At 45.0% G+C, this 21530-nt stretch overlaps 1 protein-coding gene across 1 annotated transcript in view; it reads left to right on the top strand.

The window, feature by feature from the left end:
* The window catches only part of LOC121933469, a 43030-nt gene extending 23165 nt beyond the window's left edge, over nucleotides 1-19865 (top strand). Inside the window, exons 15-28 of the mRNA XM_042473248.1 lie at nucleotides 484-555; nucleotides 3074-3241; nucleotides 4357-4527; nucleotides 5352-5525; nucleotides 7219-7386; nucleotides 7755-7919; nucleotides 10089-10331; nucleotides 11167-11466; nucleotides 11930-12088; nucleotides 12761-12886; nucleotides 13936-14124; nucleotides 15554-15679; nucleotides 17533-17697; nucleotides 18462-19865. Coding sequence (XP_042329182.1) covers nucleotides 484-555; nucleotides 3074-3241; nucleotides 4357-4527; nucleotides 5352-5525; nucleotides 7219-7386; nucleotides 7755-7919; nucleotides 10089-10331; nucleotides 11167-11466; nucleotides 11930-12088; nucleotides 12761-12886; nucleotides 13936-14124; nucleotides 15554-15679; nucleotides 17533-17697; nucleotides 18462-19432 — 3197 coding nt within the window. The 3' untranslated portion in view covers nucleotides 19433-19865. The remainder of the gene's footprint in view (nucleotides 1-483; nucleotides 556-3073; nucleotides 3242-4356; nucleotides 4528-5351; nucleotides 5526-7218; nucleotides 7387-7754; nucleotides 7920-10088; nucleotides 10332-11166; nucleotides 11467-11929; nucleotides 12089-12760; nucleotides 12887-13935; nucleotides 14125-15553; nucleotides 15680-17532; nucleotides 17698-18461) is intronic.
* Nucleotides 19866-21530: the final 1665 nt, after the last annotated feature.

Consider the following 21530-nt stretch of genomic DNA (forward strand, 5'->3'; position numbering starts at 1 on the left):
TGCTATGGGCTTTTGGGATTTGGAGGTTGGTGTGGGCACCAGAGTTCTTGGACAGGAAGTATAAATATCTCACATAACTACAAATCCCAGAATTCCAAAGCACTTGAGTCATGGCAGTTAAAGTGGTGTCAAACTGCATTAATTCTGCAATGTAGATGCAACCTCACTTGGAGTGCATCTACATTGTAGAAATAATGCAGTTTGACACCACTTTAACTGCCGTGGCTCCATCCTACAGAATCCTGGGATTTGTAATTTTGTGAGGCATCAGCACTCCTTTGGGCAGAGAAGGCTCAAAAAAAGACCTTGTAAAATTACCCATCCCAAGATTCCCTAGGATGGAGCCATAGCACTACAAGTGGTGTCAAACTGCATTATTTCTACAATCTACATTAGACCAAAGAGACCTCTTGCATCATGTGGATGACATTCTGCAAATGAATAAGAGCCCTGGACTCATCCTGTCTTTCTCTTTCTCCCCAGACCTGCGCAGTGAATGGGCGACACCAGAGAAGATAACCCATTGCCCCACATCACCTGTGGTAACAGGCTGTGGTAAGGGGGCCACATTTGATTTGCACCCAGGACCTTTCAGTGGCAGCTGGTTTCTCAAAAATTGTGACTTTAGCTTGAGTTCATGATTGTACTTCTATGGGGTTTTCCCATCAATGGCAGTCATGCTGGTACAGTCAGCCCTCCATATCCATGGATTCTGCATCCGCAGCTTGGAAATACAGTGGACCAGGGGTAGGCGACCTTTTTGACCTGGGGGCCGGGTTGCTGTCCCTCAGACAACTGGGGGGGCCGAAGCCAAAAAATAAATAATTAAATAATTTGTTTAAAAATTTAAATATATAAATAAACCAGGACAAATGTAGGACAAAATTTTCAAATGGAGGGCACTTTTTTAAAAAAAATTTGAGGACATGAAAAAAAATTGCTGATTTTTAAAAAAATGTTAGTATAAATGCATGTTTCTGAGGCTTCTATAGACAATTGCCCCCCCAAAGGCCCCGGTGGCAATCGGCGGCAGGACCGGGCTGGGGCCGGTCCCAAGGCCTCGCCGGGCCGCATCCGGCCCGCGGGCCGCGGGCCGCAGGTTGCCTACCCCTGCAGTGGACCCTCCACATTTGCTGGGATTAGGGGCGCAGGACCCCCATGGATGTGGAAAAACCACAAATTAAAAAAAAACATATTTTTTTTCCTGAGAGAACACCTCGACTTATAATGTCTAAATAATGCCTAAAACTCAAAGCTGCCCCACTGATGTGGAAACTACTACTGTAGTCATCACAGACGTATTTCAGGGCCAAGACAGGATGAGACACGTTCCTAGACATATTCTGAACTCGGTTCAAAAATTGTACTTGTGAGTTTCTCTGAGATTTGAGCCATGCCCAACATGTTCATGTTGATCTTAATTGTGCTGCATTGATTATTGTTTCGTTAATTGTTAAGTATTGTATTGTGAATTGTATTTTTTTTAATTTGTAAGCCATTTTGCATCTCAACTGTGGGAACAAAGTGGGATATAAATAGATATCATTCTCGCTGTCTTGGGTTTCTCAAAACCAACTCCATTTTGGACCCCTTCCAGTCTGGCTTCCGCCCATGGCACTCCACAGAGACGGCCCTCACCAAGATCTCGAATGATCTCCTGCAGGCCAAGGCGAATGGCCTTTACTCTATCCTTGTCCTCCTCGATCTCTCTGCAGCTTTCGATACCGTGGACCTCTGTCTTTTAGTTGACTTACTTTCTGACCTCGGCTTCTTGGGCTCCGTTCTCGATTGGTTTACATCTTATCTGTCAGATAGATCTTTTGCAGTGGTCTCGGGCGGCCAGACTTCGTCCTCTGTTCCCCTATCTGTTGGAGTTCCTCAGGGCTCTGTCTTGGGTCCCCTTCTGTTCTCTCTATACACACTGTCTCTCGGTAAACTTATCAGTTCTTTCGGCTTCTCTTATCATCTGTACGCTGATGATACCCAGCTATATCTTTCCACCCCTGACCTTTCACCAGGATTTGAGCAGCAAGTTTCATCTTGTCTGACAGCTGTCTCCCAATGGATGTGCCATTGGCGCTTGAAGCTCAGCATGACCAAGACGGAGCTTCTTGTTTTCCCTCCTAAGCCCACCCTTCAATATTCCTTTTCTATCTCTGTCGACAACATCTCTATTCAACCGGTTCAGGAAGCCCGCAGTCTTGGTTTCATTTTCGACTCCTCTCTATCATTTATCCCTCAGATCCAGGCCACGGCCAAGGTCTGTAGTTTTTCCTCTATAATATTTCCAAAATCCATCCATACCTCTCTGCTTCTACTGCAAAGACCTTGGTCCATGCCCTAGTGGTCTCTCGACTACTGCAACCTTCTCTTGGCAGGGCTCCCTCTCTCTCACCTCCACCCATTGATTTCAGTTCAGCACTCAGCTGCTCCTATCATCTCACTCGCTTGCCGGTATGACCATGTCTCCCCCCTGTTGTCATCCCTTCACTGGCTCCCCTTTCCCTTCCGCATTCGGTATAAGCTTCACCTGCTCACCTTTAAAGCCCTACATGGGCTGGCCCCTCCCTATCTCTCTGAACTTCTTTCTCTCTACATCCCCACTTGTTCCCTCCGTTTTGGTAGCCAGGGTCTCCTGTCCCAGCCCAGGATTTCCACGGCCCCGTCCCAGATTCGTCCCTTCTCGCTTGCTGCCCCCCACTCCTGGAACCTCCTCCCCTTACAAGCCCGACTCAACATGTCTCTAACCAGCTTTAAAGCCGAGTTAAAGACCATATAGGGAAGCGTTCCCAGGGAGTCTGTGATTGTGACCTGGTTGTTCTGATGCTTGATTCAATACTGGATATTTGTTGTTTTACTTGTTTCTTATGATGTTTTTAATTTGTTGTTTTAACTTCTAGATTGTACGCCAAAGGCAGGCTTTTATATATTTTTGATTTTACCTGGTTTTGTACAGTGCAGTGTACATTTACGGCACGTTATAAATAAAGCTAATAATAATAATAATAATAATAATAATAATAATAATAATATCATAATCATACTAATAATATCTGGGCCCTTTTCCCTCTAGGACTTGGCAATCCCTTGCAAGGCCTGGAGCAATGTCTGAAGGAGGTCCCTCCAAATGCGTCCCCGAGCCAACCGTCTTCGCCGGGCATCAGTTCCTCCATCGGCAGTTCCCCGGACAGACTCCCAAGATGGATGGCAGAGAGGGGGAAATGGACAAGGAAGGAAGATGGTAGGGCAGCTTGGGATTGGTGCCAAGCACCATTTTGAATCCCATATTGGGAGAAAGGCAGGTTATGAATAATATAAAATAAAACAGTTATCCATCTGTGATACCTTTATTGGCAAACTGAAATGCACAATACACTTGTTGCAAGCTTTTGAAGCTCCATACTTGCAACAAGTATACTGTGCATTTCAGTTGGCCAATAAAGGTATCACTGATGGATTTTTGTTTGCATTTGTTAAATGGCCAACACAGCTACTCCTCCATGTTTTATAATATAATATAATATAATAATATAATATAATATAATTGGGTTCCTGTGGAACAGATTTCCTTCCCTACCTTACCCCATTGTCCCTTGAGAGAATATATTATCTCTGACCTGATCAGGCCTCATGCCAGACGTTTTTCTTTTCCAGGACTTCTCCTACATTTCAATCTTCTGTCTAAGAAGAATTCCCAGATGCCCTCCATTTTGAGCATGACTGAGTGCCAAAACAGATTGCAAAAATAATCCAGTTTGACACCACTTTAACTGCCCTGGCTCAATGCTAGGGAATCCTGGGAATTGTGGTTTCCTTCTCTGTCAGAGACCTACCAAAACAAACTACAATTCTCAGCATTCCCTAGCACTGAGCCAAGGTAGTTGTCAAAAGTGGTGTCTAAATTTACAAACTCTTCTAGAACATGGCCTCATAGCCTGAAAAACTCAGAAAAAATATAAAAGACCTAGAGATTCCTAGAGATAACATATTAATCAAATTCACGAATTCCGTAATCAGATTTGGAAAAGTCGAAGCTGCAAATGTGGAGGGATGACTGTACAGTTTTTGTATCCAAAGAAAAGGGACATGCAAAAGGAATGCAAGTGATAGAAATGCAGCAAACACAACAATTATTGACCAGAATAATTTTGAATGTCTCTCTGCCATGCTGGAAATTTGGGAACTGAAGGAGATTTCTTTAGAGGGCAGAACTTCTATTTAGGGGAGGAATGCCCTCATTTTGCCTATAGCTACATCTCTGTTTTTCAGTCCTCTCTGTCCATGCCTGTGTTGGTGGGCATTTGCAATGGCTGATGGCGGTGAGCAATAAATGTTTTACACTGTTTTCCTCCATAGGGCTTGGCCAAAACAGTGGCTCACTGCAAGGGCTGGAGAGGTGCTTGAAGGAGCCCCCCTTGAGGTCACATAGCCAGTCCTCTTCCCCAGCCGTCAGCTCCTTCAGTAGCTCCTCAGATGGGCTCCACCGATGGACGCCAGAGGCAGGGAGGTGGTCCAGGAAGGAGGAAGGTGAGAGATGGAGATGGGTTTCTGGTGGGCAGGGGCTGAACATGACTGGGTGAAATGGACTCCCCCCCCCCGGGCTGTTTTTCTGGCCCCAAGACCCCCAGTGAGGAGCCAGCATGGCGTAATGGTTTAAGCATTGGACTATGTCTCTGGAGACCAGGGTTTGATTCCCAGTTCAGCCATGAAACCCACTGGGTGACCTTGGACAAGTCACACTCTCTCAACTTCCAGGGAAGTCAACTTCCTCTGAACAAATCTTGCCAAGAAAACCCCTGAAGACAAAACCCTGAATTGGGTGTGAACTGTCTTCACAGTATCTGTACCCAGTTTAATAAATAAATAAAAATAATAAAATTTTTATTTGTATCCCGCCCTTCCAGACGATCAGGGCGGCTTACAGAAATGCAACAAGTGCAATCAAAATACAAAGGTTAAAAACATATAACAGCAACATCCTTAAAAATAACAATAAAAAGCCCCTTAGCCCAACCTCATGGCCACGGAAGAGGAGGGAGGCCCACAGGATATTTAATCGGGGAAGGCTTCCCCTCCTTAACCCGCATTCAAATAACTCACCCTTTGTTGTGGGTTTTCAGCTCTTTTCGCAGCATCATTGGTATCTGCCTTCACTTGTGGTCCCTGCGATGTGAGAATGAGGCACCTGTTGTTTGCTGTGGGTTTTTCCAGCTGTGTAGCTGCATTCTGGAGAAATTTATTCCTGACGTCTCGCCTGCATTTGCTGCAAGAGCTGAAAATCCACAGCAAGAAGCAATGATATATTTTGAAAGTTGGATATATCAAATAAAATAAATTATGCTTTCCCTTAGGAATTAGCTGCAACAGCACACCTTTGCAAGGCTTGGAGCATTGTTTGAAAGACCTGCCTCAGACGATGACAGCCACCCAGCCCTCTTCGCCAGCGGTCAGTTCCTGCTTCAGCAGTTCCCTGGATGGACACAGATGGACGCCAGAGCAAGTGAGGTGGACCAGGAAGGAGGAAGGTGGGAACAAGCTGCTTCCCCCACTGGTCCCTCTTAATGCCAGTCAATTGCTGCTCTTCCACTCTTAGCATCAAGCAGAATTGCAGTTGACTTTCCACATTATGTTTTATACAGGGGGCCCTCCACATTCATTGGAGTTAGGGGTGCAAGACCCCCATAAAAGTGGAAAAATGCAAATAAAAAATTCTGTTTTTTTAATCTGAGAGAACACTTCTCTAGGAATCTAGGTCATCCAGTGCAACTCTGTGATCAACTTCCACTGGAAATTGACCATAGAATTGTGCTGGAGTACCTACAAATGTCTAGAGAAGTGTTCTCTCTAGGAAGCTCTGGGTCCTCCAGTGCAACATCTGGTGAAAGTTGGCCATAGAGTCACACTGGAAGACCTAGAGACTCCTGGAGAGAACACATTAATCAAATCCATGAAGAATCAAATCCACAAAAGTCAGAGCTGCAGATGTGGAGACTGACTGCCTTTTCTGTGAGTTAATCCTCCTGCTTTCCATGCACAAAGTACTGCTAAAATCAAATAAACATTTCTGTTCAAAACTCTTCAGTTTAAGCTAAATCAGTTTAAAAGCACATTGTTGTTGCTGCTGTGTGCCTTCAAGTCATTTCTTACTTACAGCAACCCCAAGATGGGGCTTTTCTTGGTAAGATTTGTTCAGAAGGGGTTTGCCTTTACCATCCTGTGAAGCTGAGAGAGTGTGTTTTGTCCAAGGTCACCCAGAGGGTTTCTATGGCTGAATGGGGATTCGAACCTTGATCTCCAGAGCCCACTCAAACCTCTGTGTCATTCTGGCTTTCAGCAAAAAAAGAAAAAGAAAGAAGGCATTATCCTCCAAACAATTATTCTTCTCCTCCAGTGAAGTGTTCCTTCATTGCACCAATGTCACTTAAGACTTTAGTTGAGCATAACTTTCATCAGGCCCCACCTGGAATACTGTGTCCAGTTCTGGGAACCACGATTCAAGAAGGATGCTGAGAAGTTGGAGCCATGTGTCCAAAGGAGGGCCACCAAAATGGTGAAGGGTCTGGTAACCATGAAGCCCTATGAGGAATGCCTTAGGGAGCTGGGGATGTTAAGAGGTGATATGATAGCCCTGTTTAAGTATTTGAAGGAAGGTCTTATTGAGGATGAAGCAAATGTGCTTTCTACAGCTCCAGAGAATAGGACACAGAGGAATGGATTCAAACTACAGGAAAAGAGATTCCACCCCAATGTTAGGAAGAATTTCCTGAGAGTAAGAGCTATTTGACAGTGGAAGACGCAGCTTTGGAGTGTGGTAGAGTTTCCTTTTTTGGAGGTTTTTGAAGAGAGGCTGGATGGCCATCTCTTGAGGGTGCTTTGATTGTGTCTTCCTGCATGGCAGAATGGGTTTGGGCTGGATGACCGTTGAGGTCTCTTCCAACTCTATAATTCGAAGAAGCACAGCTTAGGCACTCAAAGGAATGGGGCCTGCAGAATGACCCAGGGAATGCAGACAGAGCAAATAAAAGAGCTCTAGATTTGAACAGTTTACAATGTCTCTTTCTATTCAATGCTAGAAATTAGGGGTCTGAATTTCACAAAGAGGTTTAGAAATCTTACTTGCGGAGTCAATGCTTTCGTTTTGCGCCTCATCTGCTGAACTACACCTCTGGAACCGCTTCAGTGCTCTGATGCATGTTTTCCTTTGCCTCATCTCCATAGGTCTTAGCCATAACAGCACTCCCTTACAGGGCCTGGAGAACTTCCTGGAGGAGCTTCCGGGGACTACAAATAACCAGATCTTCTTGCCAGCCGTCAGCTCCACTGTTGCCAGCTCTTCCGACAGATATCACAAGCCAGAAGGTGGGGAATGGTCAGCAAAGGAGGGAGGTAAGATGAGAACTGGAAGTGTGATGGTTCACTTTGTGGATTCCTCCATTGGCAGTGGGGTGAACTAGATGACCCTTGTGGTCCTTTCCAGAGGCAGTGGGCCCTCCCCTCCATATTTGCTGGGGTTAGGGGTGCAGGATCCCCAGGAAAGTGGGAAAGCTGCAAATAATAAAACATTAATTTTTTTTACTCAAGATAACATCTCTCTAGGAATCTCAAGGTCCTCCAGTGCAAGTTATCGGTTATTTTTGTAAGCCGTTAAGTCTCATCTCTAAGGAGAAGGAGGAATGTAAATGAAGAAAGAGATAAGTAAATATAAATACAGTAAATATCTCTCTGACCAGGGATTTTCACCTTTTCCCAAACAGGTCCAAGACCCTCTGGGATCCCACCTCTTCAAGGCCTGGAGAACTGCCTGAAAGAGATTCCTATAAATCGAAATCCAACTCGAAATTCAGTTGTTGCAGCACACAACGTATGTGTCCAGAAGCTGAAGGGAACAGAAATGACATCCCAGAAGCCATGGAAAAGAGGTAAGAAAAAGAATGGAGAGCAAACTGTGGGTCCTGGGATAAATATCTGAGGGAACGTGGCACAGCTGCTCCTTCATAACCACTCCAGGTTTCTCAAGAAAAATAAAAATAGAGTATGTATATGTTATTTTGCTCTATATTTCATTCATGGAAAGGGAAATCAAATCTCTTTATTTGGGTTTAACTGAGGAAATTGGAATCTTGCCCTTTTCAAGGTACTGTTGGATTGCAGCACCCAGCATTCCTCAGTGTTGATGGCACTATCTAGGGAGCTGGTGGTAGTTGGGGTCTGTAATGTTCTGGACTTAGCTTGAAAATCTTGTTCCATGTATTAGATACATTGCAATGATATCTAAAATCAAAACAATGATACCTTTAATCAGTCAACCAAAATGCACAAAATTTATAGCAAAGTACAATAACATCCAAATCAAAATCCAAAATAACATCTATTTTTTCCTCCTCTTTGCCTGATGAAGAAGCCAGTGGAGCTTCGGAAGCTTGCATTGTGTATTTTGTGTATTTTGGTTTGCCGATTAAAGGCATCACTGTTTTGTGGATTTTTGATGTTATTGTACTTTGCTATATGGACCATCGCCTCCCAAAAAAGTATTCTACGGTGAACTCGCAATGGGTCAAGAGCGTAAGAGGGGCGCCCCACAGAAGAGATACAAGGACTCCCTGAAACAACATCTCAGGCTTGGCCAAATTGATTACCAACAATGGTCTGCCCTGGCCTTGCATCGGGAGGCATGGAGATGCACTATCCACGATGCTGCAGCCTCTTTCAAAAGCTCACGGCAAATGAGTCTTGAAGAGAAACGACAACGCAGAAAGAACCGCAACCCGGAAACATCACCCAAGGAGACTTTCCACTGTGCTTTCTGCAACCGGACTTGTTTATCCCGGATTGGCCTTTTTAGTCACCAACGCGCTTGTACAAAGCGCGAGATGATTCCTTCTTGAATCTTCGTTCGTGAAGCAAAGCCAGAGAGAGAGAGAGAGATATGGCCAACATGGCTACCTCTGAATATGTATTAGCTATATAGTAAGGTAAAGTATAGTTATGTATACAAAGGCATACTGTAGCACCTTTATGACTAGCTGAGCAAAAGAAATTGCAGTGTAAGCTTTTGTAGACTTGGTCTCCTTCATCAGATGCATGGAGTAAACTGGTGCCCAGGAAGGACCTTTAGAATCATAGAATATGAAGTTGGAAGAGACCGCAAGGACCACCCAGTCCAACCCCATTCTGCCATGCAGGAAATCACAATCAAAGCATATGAAAAGGCACAGAAATGCAAAACGTATGGGTCTGGTGGTCAGGTGACAAGTTCAACAACTGTGGATGTTGAGGGACAAAGGCAGGAGGAAAGATGTTCTCTATAGCTGGAGTGTGTGGATGACCATATGAATAATAGTGAAGGGGAGTTTGGCATGGGTTGTGTGCAGCCTGGGAACCAGAAAGAAGATATGATAAACTGGCCAAGAGCATCCTCATGAAGCTGTGCGTTAACCAATGTTATACAGTCAGCCCTTCTTATACACAGATTTTTTATACACAGATTCAAGCATCCATGGTTTGAAAACGTTCAAAAAAAGTATAAATTTCAAATATCAAACCTTGATTTTCCATTTTTTATAAGGGACACCATTTTGCTATGTCATTATATTTAATGGGACTTGAGCGGATCCACGGATTTTGTTGTACATGGGGGATCTTGGAACCAAACCCCAGTGTATAACAAGGGTCCACTGTAGTATGTGTGGTGTATCAGGATGCCATGAGCATATAGATGTGTATACACTGTGTAGTAAATGTTATAATGTAAAGATCTGTTGGGGGGAACGGAAAGAATCGAGTGTTAGGATCGAGTGGTGATTGATGGATTGTCTAAGGAGGTTTGAGTAAGCTTGGTGTAAGATAATTGGTCAGGGTTGTCTGTCAAGATTAGTTAGTCAGAGTATGGTTAGGGGTTTGAGTAGTTAGGAGAGTGAGTCAGGGAGCAGCCACTGAGAAGGCCTTGTTTTCTGCATTCCCACCGATCATACATGTGAGAATGGAGGCGAAACGGAGAAAAATAATCATGCACCTGCTCACCCACGTTCACAGGGAGGGATTCCTGTGAGGTAAACATTCTGGTCAGGTTGTATTTGACTTTCTCCTAGGTGGTGGTGCTTCCAGCAACCTCCCGCTGTGTCCCACAAGCTGCATCTCTGACTCTGTTGACCAGGAAGCCAATGCAGAAAGCTCTCCCCTCCACAGACTGATGAATTGCCTGAAAGAGATCCCTATCCAAAGGCCGAGTTACCTCAATACACCGAACGTTTTTGCTTTTACTTCCAACTGGAGTGAAATTGACAAGGTCCAGCAGAGCCTCCGGACCAGGACCTGGTCGGACCATGGCCAAGGCAGGTCTCAGGATGACATGTATGGATCCACTCAAAATGACCGTAACAAATTAAATTTGGCTGAGGGAGTTTGAACAGGGAGAAATGTAGGACACTTCACCTGTTCTGTAAAAATGAAATGCACAGATATGGGATGGGGGAAGCCAGGCTTGACAGCAATACATGTGAAAGGGATTTGGGGATCTTAGCTGAAGATGAGTGCAGTGTGATGCAGCAGCTCAAAAAGTCAGTATGAACCTAGACTGCATCAGTGGGAATGTAGTGTCTAGGCTAATGGAATCAGTATGCAAAGGGATCTTGTAGCACCTTTGAGACTAACTGAAAGAAAGTAGTTGATAGCATGAGCTTTCGTAGACTTCAGCCTACTTCCTCAGATGCATGTTTTTGTAGACTGGGGAAAGTAATAGTGCCACTGTATTCTGCTTTGGTTGGACCTCACCTGGAATATTGTGTCCAGTTCTGGGCATCACAATTCAAGAAGGATGTGGACAAGCTGGAGGGTGTCCAGAGGAGGGTGACCAAAATGGTGGAAGGTCTGGAAACCTCCCAAGCCCTATGAGGAGCAACTTAGGGAGCTAGGTAGGTTTAGCCTGGGGAAGAGAAGGTTAAAAGGTGATATGGTAGCCCTGTTTAAATAGTTGAAGGGATGTCACATAGAAAAGGGAGCAAGTTTTTTTCCTGCTGCTCCAGAGACCCCATACTGCCATGCAGGAACTCACACTCAAAGCACCCCTGACAGATGACCAACCACCTCTGTTTAAAAACCTCCAAAGGAGGAGATTCTACCACTCTCCAAGGGAGTGTGTTCAAATTTATGTATATCTGTTTTTCCCAGAGACATACCAAGGAACTGGGGCGGACGAAGTTGTTAGACAAAAGGAGATGGAGTCCCGGAGGATGGAGAGGAGTCCACCGATAGTCCTTTCTTCTGAGGATGAGAGGCTGGAGGAAAGGAGGCTCCCTGCCCCACGGCTGCCCTCGGCTTCCCCACTCTATGGCCAGGAGAGTTGCTTGAAGGGCCTTGCTGTGAGCCAAATGCTCAGCTCCCACGTTCCTCCTGCCAGACCTGTTGACACTTGGCAGCATGGAGTGTACAGGGGACCCGAGGCAGGGAATGCTGGATTATGTCCTCCAGGTAAGTGAGGCAGAGGTGGCTTTTTGCAATGCTGACTTTGGTCTGGAGCCTGGAGTGAGAGGATTTTGTAAACATGCTCTTGGAAATGGTGATGGCATTTTCTTTTTATTCTGACATGAATCAAGATCCCCATCCTCTCCCGGAAATTCCAGTATCAGAATACAGGTTGAGTCTCACTTATCCAAACTGGGACCAGAAGTGTTTTGGATTTTGGATGTTTTTGGATTCTGGAATATCTGTACTCTATTTGCATATATATATATACCTAATGAAATATCTTCTTGGAGGTGGGGCCCATTGCATTTTTTTTTTTTTTTGACTTTTGGAATACTTGCACATGTGTGTGTGTGTTGTGTGCCTTCAAGTCATTTCTGACTTCTGGCAACCCTAAGGCGAACACATCAAGGGTTTTGGACAGGATCCCATTACTGACTCTGTAGAGAGTATCTTTCTTTTGCTTAAGCTCTAGGAGGAAACAACAGTGATCCAGAGCACTGCCCAAGAAATACATCAACACCAGCAACTAGTACTTGGAATTGTTCCACCACACCAACCCAGGACTCCTTTGGAGAAATTGAGGCGGTGTGCAGCAACCTGGGAGTACAGCATCCCCCTGCTGAAGGTGAGCATTGTTACCGTATATACTCATGTGCTAGCTATTATTATTATAATTAACCTTTATTTATAAAGCGCTATAAATTTACACAGCGCTGTACATACAAACTTTTAGTTAGACAGTTCCCTGCCCTCAGGCTTACAATCTAAAAAGACACGACACAAAAAGAGAAGGGAGTGGTGGCAGGGAAGGGGATGAGGTCCAGCACTTCTTCTCTACCTCCAAGGCCTGGACCAAGGCAGATGGACTGGAGGGAGGACTTGGCTTCTTAATGGATGGTCTACTCTCTCTCGGAGGCCTCTCTCCCCCTCAAGATGATGGTCGGACCTCATGTATAAGTCGAGGGAAGGTTTTGGGGCCAAATTTTTGGATTTTAATATGATCCGTGGATAAGTCAAGGGTACAACTCAGGGGCATGTATCAAAGGATGTAAATGACAAAGCCCACATCGGCCCTGCCTGCCTTGCAAAGCCCACTGCCTCTTTCCCTGCTCCCTTGAAGGCACAAACACATGCATACACACCCATACCCACACACCTGCATTGCAAAGCCCACTGCCTCTTTCCCTGCTCCCAGGGAAGGCACAGACACATGGTGACTCGCAGAGCAGGGCAGAAGATTTTGGCTCTGAAACCAAAGAGTTGAAGGTTATGCGTTTTCTCGGTTTGCCTCCTATAGCAGAAAAGAAAGGGGCAGCGACTTCAACAAGAGGGTCTTCAAAGCCACTTTCTAGCAGTGCAACTCCGGACAACTCAAAGCAAGGGGAATGGGACATACAGACCAACACAGACTCAAGAGAAAAAGGTAAGAGGCTCTTTCCACCAGCACCAACTGCTTCAAAATCTAGGAGAGGTCCTGGAAGAGGTATGTGTGTCTTGTGTGTGTTCTAAAACCTGCATCCCTCTGTGCTGGGATGAGGAGGTCCACACTGTTCACTTATAGCAACTTCATACCACTTTAGCACCCATGGCTCCATCCTGTGATAGCCTGAGATTGGTAGATTTGTGAGAAGTACTTATAATTCTTTCTGCTAGTGGTCTCCACCCCTAGAATTCTCTAACAGAATTCTAAGTACCTGCCCAAATTGGCTTGGGTGCAGTTTATCTGGAAGACTGTGGTCCAATACAGACTGGCACTTTGTGTTGGCCTGTGGGCAGAGCCATGGTGCAGCATCCACACGTTGGATGCTGTGACTCCGCCCCATCATGCCATGATGCCGCACATCCTTCTAGAGAGCGCACGGTGTCATGGTTTGACTCCAGCGCACCACCGAAATGGTGCAGCACAGAAGGGGCATCATCATGCCGCCCCATCGTGGCTATGGCACCACTTTTGCAGCTTCCTTTTGCTCCCTGTAGAAGATGCAGTGTGCGGTTGCCACGGCCCCAATCCAGGGCAAAAAGGGGCGGCATCCCGCTGCCTGTGTATACAGCCCCCATATCTTCCTATATAAGATCACCCCAGAGCTTGGGCACACACTCTCAGCCCAGAAAACACTGTGATAGGTTCAGCTTAGGAAATAACTTGAAGGCATACAGCGACATATTATCCATTCCTATAATTCTATGTTATTTTTCAACTCATACTGTGAGTAGCCTTGGGTTCATTTTGAGAGAAATGCGGGATATAAATAACGTAAATAAGTAATTCCAAACTACAGATCCTTTAGGATGGAAGCCATGGCCATTAAAGTGGTACCAAAGCAGTATAACTGTGTAGCATGGATGCATTCCAAGGCAACCTCCTCATCCTGGACCTGAGTCTAGGAGTTACAATCCAAGTTCTGGATTTGACACACAGGAGCTCTAGGGCTTGACTGCTGACATCCCTGTTGTGGGTCTTTCTCTGGACAGAGGCAGCAACTGAGGGCAGCCCCCTCCAGGGCCTGATCCAGTGCCTCAAGGAGATCACCACAAGAGGCCCCAGCCCTGGCTTCTCCAATTGCTCCCTGGCCAGAAATGCACAAGGAGAGTCAGGGCATGAACAGGTTGAGGAGGAAGAAGAGGAAGAGGAGTCCAATCTCAGGACGGCATCCAAGGAAGGTGAGCTGCTGGGATTGTGCCTGGGGTTGGGAAGATGTTGGCACTTGCCCAAGACCCAATGGTCTTACATATGATATTGTCAAGAAGGTGCATGCATATATAAGCAGCATGCTTTTTCTTGGAATGGGTTAAATGCTGGTACTGCAGCTATAAGGTTGTGAGTTCAATCTCAGGGGCTCAGGCTTACATCATTCCATAGATTGCTAAAATGAGTACCCAGCTTGTTGGGGGCAATTGGCTTACACATTGTAAACCGGTTAGGGAGTGCTTAAGTGCACTGATAAGCGGTATAGAAATCTACTTGCTATTGCTATATTACTAGCATTTGTTTTAATTTTGTAAGACAATGTGAATCAACTTAATCATCAGCATCATTAATCGCAACAACAATAGTTAATGATTATCATCTTGTTCACTCACCTTGGCTTACAGCATCATTGTTGCTATTGTTGTTGTGTTTGTATTTATGGTGGACCCTTGGTATCCGCTGGGGTTTGGTTCCAGGACCCATCATGGATAACAAAAACCGTGGATGCTCAAGTCCCACCAAATACAGTGATAAAGTGAAATGGTGCCCCTTATGTATGACAAAAACAAGATTTACTTTTAGAATTTATATATTTTTAAAAATATTCTCAAGCTGTGGATGCTTGAATCCATGGATAAAAAAAAAATCAGTGGATACCGAGGGCTGACTGTATATCATGCTGGAGGGAAGTCTGGATATAAGAAAAGAAAATAAGAATAAGGATATGTTATGACTGCCGTAACTGGGGTTGGGAAAAGAAAGTTTGGATGATAGATGTTTGGCAATTCCAGGGAGAAATCAGATTTGAAGATAAAGCGAGGGAAAAGGTGAGGAAATGTCAAGAATGACAAATGGAGATTCATTGCTCCTGGGAAAAGAAAACCAGCTCTGGGAGCAGATCCAAATGGGCTGGCAAAAGGCTTGAAGGAAATCACTGTGGACAGGATCACAACAGCACAGCTCCAAAAAGTGACACTGCTTGGAAGTTGCCAAATAATAATAGTAATAATAATAATAGCAACAGTAACAATGATAATTATATGTATTTATTACTTGCCTCTCGCTATGGATCAAGGAGGGGAGCAACAGATTAAAATATATGAAGGCTATCTGATGGTACAAATTCCTAAATACTTAGATAGCATCGGAATCTTTGATGCTCCAAAGCTCCAGTCAGTAATACTTGTTCATTTGTGAAACAGTAGTAGTTGCAGCAGCAGTAGCAGTAGCCGTTTAGATTTTTGCACAGAATCTAAATCATTGACAGTCCAAAACAGTCCAAAACCTCAGTCAGTAACAACTTGGCAAACTGTAAAACTGATGTTGTTGTTATTAGCCAAAGGATGTCTTGGGCTACCCAGTCAGTTGCCTCCCCTCACCCCCCTTTTTTGCTTCAAACAGGTCTCAGGCGGGTTGTGAAGGAAAAGCCCCCAAACAGAGCTATTGCCGACCCCTTACTCCTGAGCAGCTCACAAAGGGAGCCTTCAAAAAGGATGCCATCCCCTGAGGTTGGCAACAGTTGTGGAGGTCAGTTAATGCAGCATCTGACAAAGTGGGAGTGGTGCCCGGAATGGTTGAGCGGCTTTGCACTGGCATAAATGCTGTTTCACAAGCGGAGGCACTTTCTCAGAGGTTGCCCAAAGGTGGGGGTCTTACTCAGAAGTGCAGATGCTCTATTGTTGTGGTTGTTGTCATGTGCCTTCAAGTCATTTCTGATTTATGGAAATGACCCAAGGTCACCCAATGAGTTTCATAGCTGAGCTGGGAATTGAATCCTGGTCTCCAGAGGCATAGTCCAACACTCAAACCACTACGCCACATGCCGATGCTCAATTATGTTCTCATTATGTCATACAGTGTGCCCTTTGTTTATGCGGGGGATCCATTCCGGACTCCCCTACGTAAACAAATAACGCATATGCTTAAGCCCCATTTAAATGAATGGGGCTTGTGCACATGGTGGCACGGCGGCGCACACGCACCATAGGCATGCACCCCATTCATCCTTATGGAACATGCCACCCCTTTCTCCCTGCGCGGCTTTCAGCATATGCTGAAAGCTGCGTAAAGTGCGCCCGCATATGGTGCGGGCGCACTGTATTGTCATAATCCTCATTGCACAAATATAGGAATGCTGTTTGGGAGGTTCCATAGGTGTTGATGGGGAGTTGAGTCATCTGATACAGAATGGCAGCACACACCATACTATCCAGTGCACAGTGGTACAATCCATTGGCAGATAGTTCAGGATTTGTTATTGTTGTTTGCCATCAAGTCAACTTCAGCTTATAGTAACCCTGTGAAAAAGTGACCTCCAAACCACCCTTCTCTCAACTGCGCTACTCAGGCCTTGCAGACTCAGGACAGCTTGGCTTCTTTGACTGGGTCTAACTACCTGTAATGCAGTCTGCCTTTCACTTTACTAAGCATTATTGTCTTCTCCAGTGACTCAGGTCATCTCATGCTATGTCTAAATTATGACAGCCTTGGTTTAGTCATTTTGGCCCCTAGTGAGAGCTTGGGATGGATTTGCTGTGAAACCCATTTATTTGTCTTTTGGGCAGTCTGCAGAACTCTCTTCCAGCACCACACTTCCATTGAACATCAGGACTATGTAGTGTAAATCTCGGCATGCAGAGTTATGTGTTGGTTGTGCTAGCGATGCTTATGTTGAATAGCAATGTTGTGCAGCCTGCTTACAACTGAATTGTGGAACAAGATGCCAGTAACTCTATCCTTGCTCTGCTGGAGTACTTTGACACTGTGCAACCTATAAACAAGATCCCAGACATCTAAACTCAAAAGCCTGTAATACACTTCATTCCTCTAGAAATATTCTTGAGCAATTTGTATCTTGTGACTTAAACATTGGAAATCCCTGACCCTTAAGAATTAACAAAAACAAATAACAGTAACTCAGCAATCAAAGAAAACTAGACTTTGGGTACAAAAAAGAAGAGCCATCTGGGAAAGTAACATTTCCTGGCACTTTGGTAGGTTTCCCCTCACTTATTGTAATTCAGTAATAGCTTAATCCTGAATTACGTTAAGGATAAAATTCTACCGTTAGCAATTAAGTTAAAAATAAATGTTATTGACTTTCCTCTTTTTGTTGGCAGATGTCTAACATAATAGATATCTTAATTGATTTTAATCAGTTACATCCTACCACTGGGAAGCAGTCCCATAATACTCAAGATGCCTTACGTCTGAGTAGACATGGTGAGGATTACAGAGTTAGTCCATTGTGGATCTTAAGGAAATAAATGGCATCATATTGTTTAGCCACCGCATGACTTTTGATGGATCCAATGAAGAGTTCTGTGATAATCCTTACACTCTCCAGTTAATGTAGGTTGTGTGTCTTACGTACCCCTTAGGTGCCACCCCCATAAGTCCTCCCGCCTGTGGCTTGGGGAGCTGCTCCAAAGGGAATGAACATCTATGTGCGATGAGTCGGAGTTTGCTCGCATTTAAGCCTTGCGTGCCAAAGTGGAGCCATTCTAACTCACCTGCGAGCGGAGAGAAAAGAGCGCTTGTGACAGGTAAGGAAATAGGATTCCACATGAACCTGAAAATGTAAAAGGTGGAAGCAGCCCTGGACTTTGAATCCTAAATAGCCTTGTCCTGCTTGTTACTATCATTCTTCTTCGTGGTCTCTGTAAATCACATAAATGGGTTATTCTGCACCTGTGCAGTCAAGCTAGTGATTTGCCTCGTGATTCCAGAAGTTTCCGAGCTTTACTGCGCAGGCGCAAAACAACTCATTTGTGTGTATTCGCAGATGACCACTCAAAGAAATGCTGTTACAGGTAAGCAACCTATCCATCTCTTTTGTGAAATTTAAAACAAATTAAAAAATGTAAAACAAATGTAAAAGCCTCCAAATGAAGGAGACTCCGCCACCCTCTGAGTCAGCGTCTTGCACTGTCAAAAAGCTCTTACCATCAGGAAGGTCTTCCTAATGTTTAGTTGGAATTTCTTCTCCTGTAGTTTGCCTGGTTTGCTCCGTGTCCTAGTTAGTCTCTGGAACAGCAAAAAACAAGCTTGCTCCATCCTCAGTATGATATCTCTTCAAATATTTCAGCATGGCTATCATGTCACCCTTCAGTCTTCTCTTCTCTGGGCTAAACATATCCAGCTCCCTAAGCTGCTCCTCATAGGGCATGGTAGTTTGGATCCAAAGCAGGTTGAAGTTTTGCAGATCTTTTACAGAACTGAGGTTATGTTGAATCTTTTTGGATTCTAGTAGAGAATGATGAAGAAATGTTTCTTACCTTTTAAAAATATGTTTGCCTTCTCATTACAGCGAGGGACGATGACAGCCCGGCTTTAGTTGCGATATCCTGCAGTTTTGAATCCCGAGGTGAAGCTGAGTCAGGAAACCCTTCGAAGAAAAGGTGCCCTAGTCTTGACCCATCTTCACCCCTCTGTAGCTGGGAAAATGGGAAACCTCCGGCAGGCAAAGAGGAGATTGGTGACCTTGGAGCTGTCTTGTCCAAGAAGCTTGACCGCTTGTCTGCGGACATGAGCTCCATCTGCAGGGACGTTTCCCAGCTGCAAAATCACATGGACAGGCTTGAACAGGACTCTCGGGGCTGGGTTCTGGAGCTGGCCGCTCTCCGGATGGAAAATAGGAGCCTCTGCGAATATGTCCGGCGGATGGAAGGCCGTTGCCGCACTCTCGAGAACCGTTCCCGCCGCAATAACCTCCGCATCCTTGGGTTGCTGGAGGGAGTCGAAGGCAACGATGCCGTCTCCTTCTTGCAGCGGACTCTTCCTGCTATCCTGGGGTTCCCCCCAGAGGGCCTGCCCTTAGAGATCGAAAGCGCCCGGCGGGTTCCCGGGGGTGCATCCTGGGACCCCAGCGGAAGGCCCCGCCCGCTGGTCTTTCATTTGCTGCGCTTTGCTGACAAGACTGCCATTTTGCAGGCAGCCCGCGCACGACCCCTCAGCTACGCCAGTGTACAGGTCACCATCTTGCCAGACTTCTGTTCCTCACTTTCTCAGCGCAGGAGGGTCCCGTTTGGAACATTTCGGAGGACCAGATGGGTAACAGACCTCTGCTTTGGCCCCAAACATCCCTCTTGTTGTTATCCTTGGACCCGCCATGTAATGCGACAACCAACACTTGGCAACTCAGGTCCCCTTGCAGGCGAGAGGGAAGGGAGGGTTTCTAAAGGACCGGGGACAGGAAACTGGGATACAGATCCATTGGCAGGACCAGAGTGCCTTGGGGGGTGCCATTCTGCAAGCACCTGTGAACCACATAACCCATGATGCTGTGCTGTAGGAAAGCCCAGAAGGGGGATCAAACCAGCTTGCTTCTTGCAGTTGCATCCAATTTGACTGAGTGTCCTGGGAAATTCAGTGTGTTCAGTATAGCCAAGCCTTTCCCAATCTGGTATCTCATCCCGTTCCCATTGTCCTCAGCCAGCAAACCCAGTAAAAATCTGGTGGCTGCACTCCATCTATGGGAGGTGAAACTTCTTCCCCCTGAAGTGGTTTTGTGGGGAGCAACACAAAACCTTATTTTGGGTGTTGGGTGTCTACAGAAGAAGGCATGGGATTAGCCGTGGCTATGTTTTCCAAGATGTTTTGTTTTTTATATTTTTAATGTATTGCTTCTTAAGATATTTTATATTGGTATTTTGTTTCTATGTCTTGCTGTTAATGTACTCAATGCCTTTGTGGGGAGAATAGGCTATAAAACAGGAAAAATAAAGAAGTAAAAGAAAAGAAAATGGTCTGAAGCCTTCCAGTTGGGATGATCTAAGAACACCAGCCCTTACTTCTGTAATAGTTCAGAGGGAATTTAGTTACAGGAAAACCCAGTGCTCAGGAAAGTTACTTTTTTGGATTGTAGTCCCCAGAATCCATCTCTAGGCAGGCTGGCTTGGGTATGCTGGGATTTGTAGTACCACCACCACCCCTTTCCCAAGTTCTGGCTTCCTCATGTACTCTTCCTCCCACTAGAAGATGGAAATGTTACTTTTTTGGACTACAGCTTCCAGAATCATACAACCAGCAAGATCACCCAAAAACAAAGGTGCACCTTTAGTCTGTTAAAACGTATGCAAAGTACTTTGGTCCACTTTGGTTCAGCCTGTTCCCAGGCTGTTAAAAACTGCAGTTTTTAGCAAAGTGCTTTCCTGCTAGAATCTCTGCCCAGCGCATGACTTTTAAAATTGGAGGAGCCTTGCCAAGACTAAAGATGAAGGGCACCTAACACTGAATGTTTCCCTAGGCACCCAGTTTCCACTAAATTTGCTTCTTGTTTTGCAGCCCAAGAAAAGTACATTGAAATAAATGCAGCTGACACATGCCCCCGCTCTGCACCTGTGACATTTCCTCCTGCCCCGGTGCCAGGCAGCTTCTTGGCTTCTGTCCCTTATTGCAGAGGCATCAGGGATGCCCACATATGCTCCTCTCATTCCTATAAAAGCATAAGAATTTGGGATGGATCCTGAAGGGAGATTAGAACAAAGGGACATATAAAAAGGCAAGACTTGAGTTGGGCTCTTATTGATGGGGATGCAAAATGTCAGTGTCGCCTTTGTTTATCCCAATAGACAAATGCCACCATGTCCTGGAAACAGTGCCTTTATTTTTCTTTAAAGGGTAAACAACAAGAAGAAATAATAATTTGGCCACACAAGGTCACACAGTATTACGGTCAAGCCCTCCTTATCCACGGATTTTTTTTAATCTATGGATTCAAGTATCCACTGTTTGAAAATATTATGGAAATATATCAATTCCAAAAAGCAAACCTTGCTTTTGCAATTTTATATAAGGGATACCATTTTACTATGTCATTGTATTTAATGGGACTTGATAATTCACCAGGGGTCCTGGAGTCAAACCACAATGGACACCAAGGCCCCAGTGTAGTAGTAATAGTAGTAGTAGTAGTAATAATAATAATACCCCATTGTATTTAAAGGGACTTGGGCATCCACAGGTTTTGATATCCGCAGGTGGTCCTGGAACAAAACCCCAGCAGATACCAAGAGCCCACTGTAAACAGGGTTGCCTTTGGGTACCTTAAGTCCTAAATGACTTGAAGGCATCCAACAACAATGCTAGATGGCAAAGACTGAATCCTGCTTCAATATCTTCTCTGAGGAAGGTGGTTGGAAACAGGACGCTTCTCTTGCACATATAAGCAATTTGATTTCAAGAATATTCTTGACATCTCTTGAGGCTTTTGCAATCAAACAAATCAAACAAGATTGAACTGTTCCTCCTTCTTAACAGCAATTCTTCCCTTACCCAATTTCAGGATATCAAAAGTGCCGTTAATGATCCGCAAGCAGGCCTGGTTGTTGTTTTTTCTGAAGATATGGCAAGCCTAGTATAAAAATATACTGTATAT

Source organism: Sceloporus undulatus, chromosome 6, assembly GCF_019175285.1.
Source record: "Sceloporus undulatus isolate JIND9_A2432 ecotype Alabama chromosome 6, SceUnd_v1.1, whole genome shotgun sequence".
Taxonomy (NCBI): Eukaryota; Metazoa; Chordata; class Lepidosauria; order Squamata; family Phrynosomatidae; genus Sceloporus; species Sceloporus undulatus.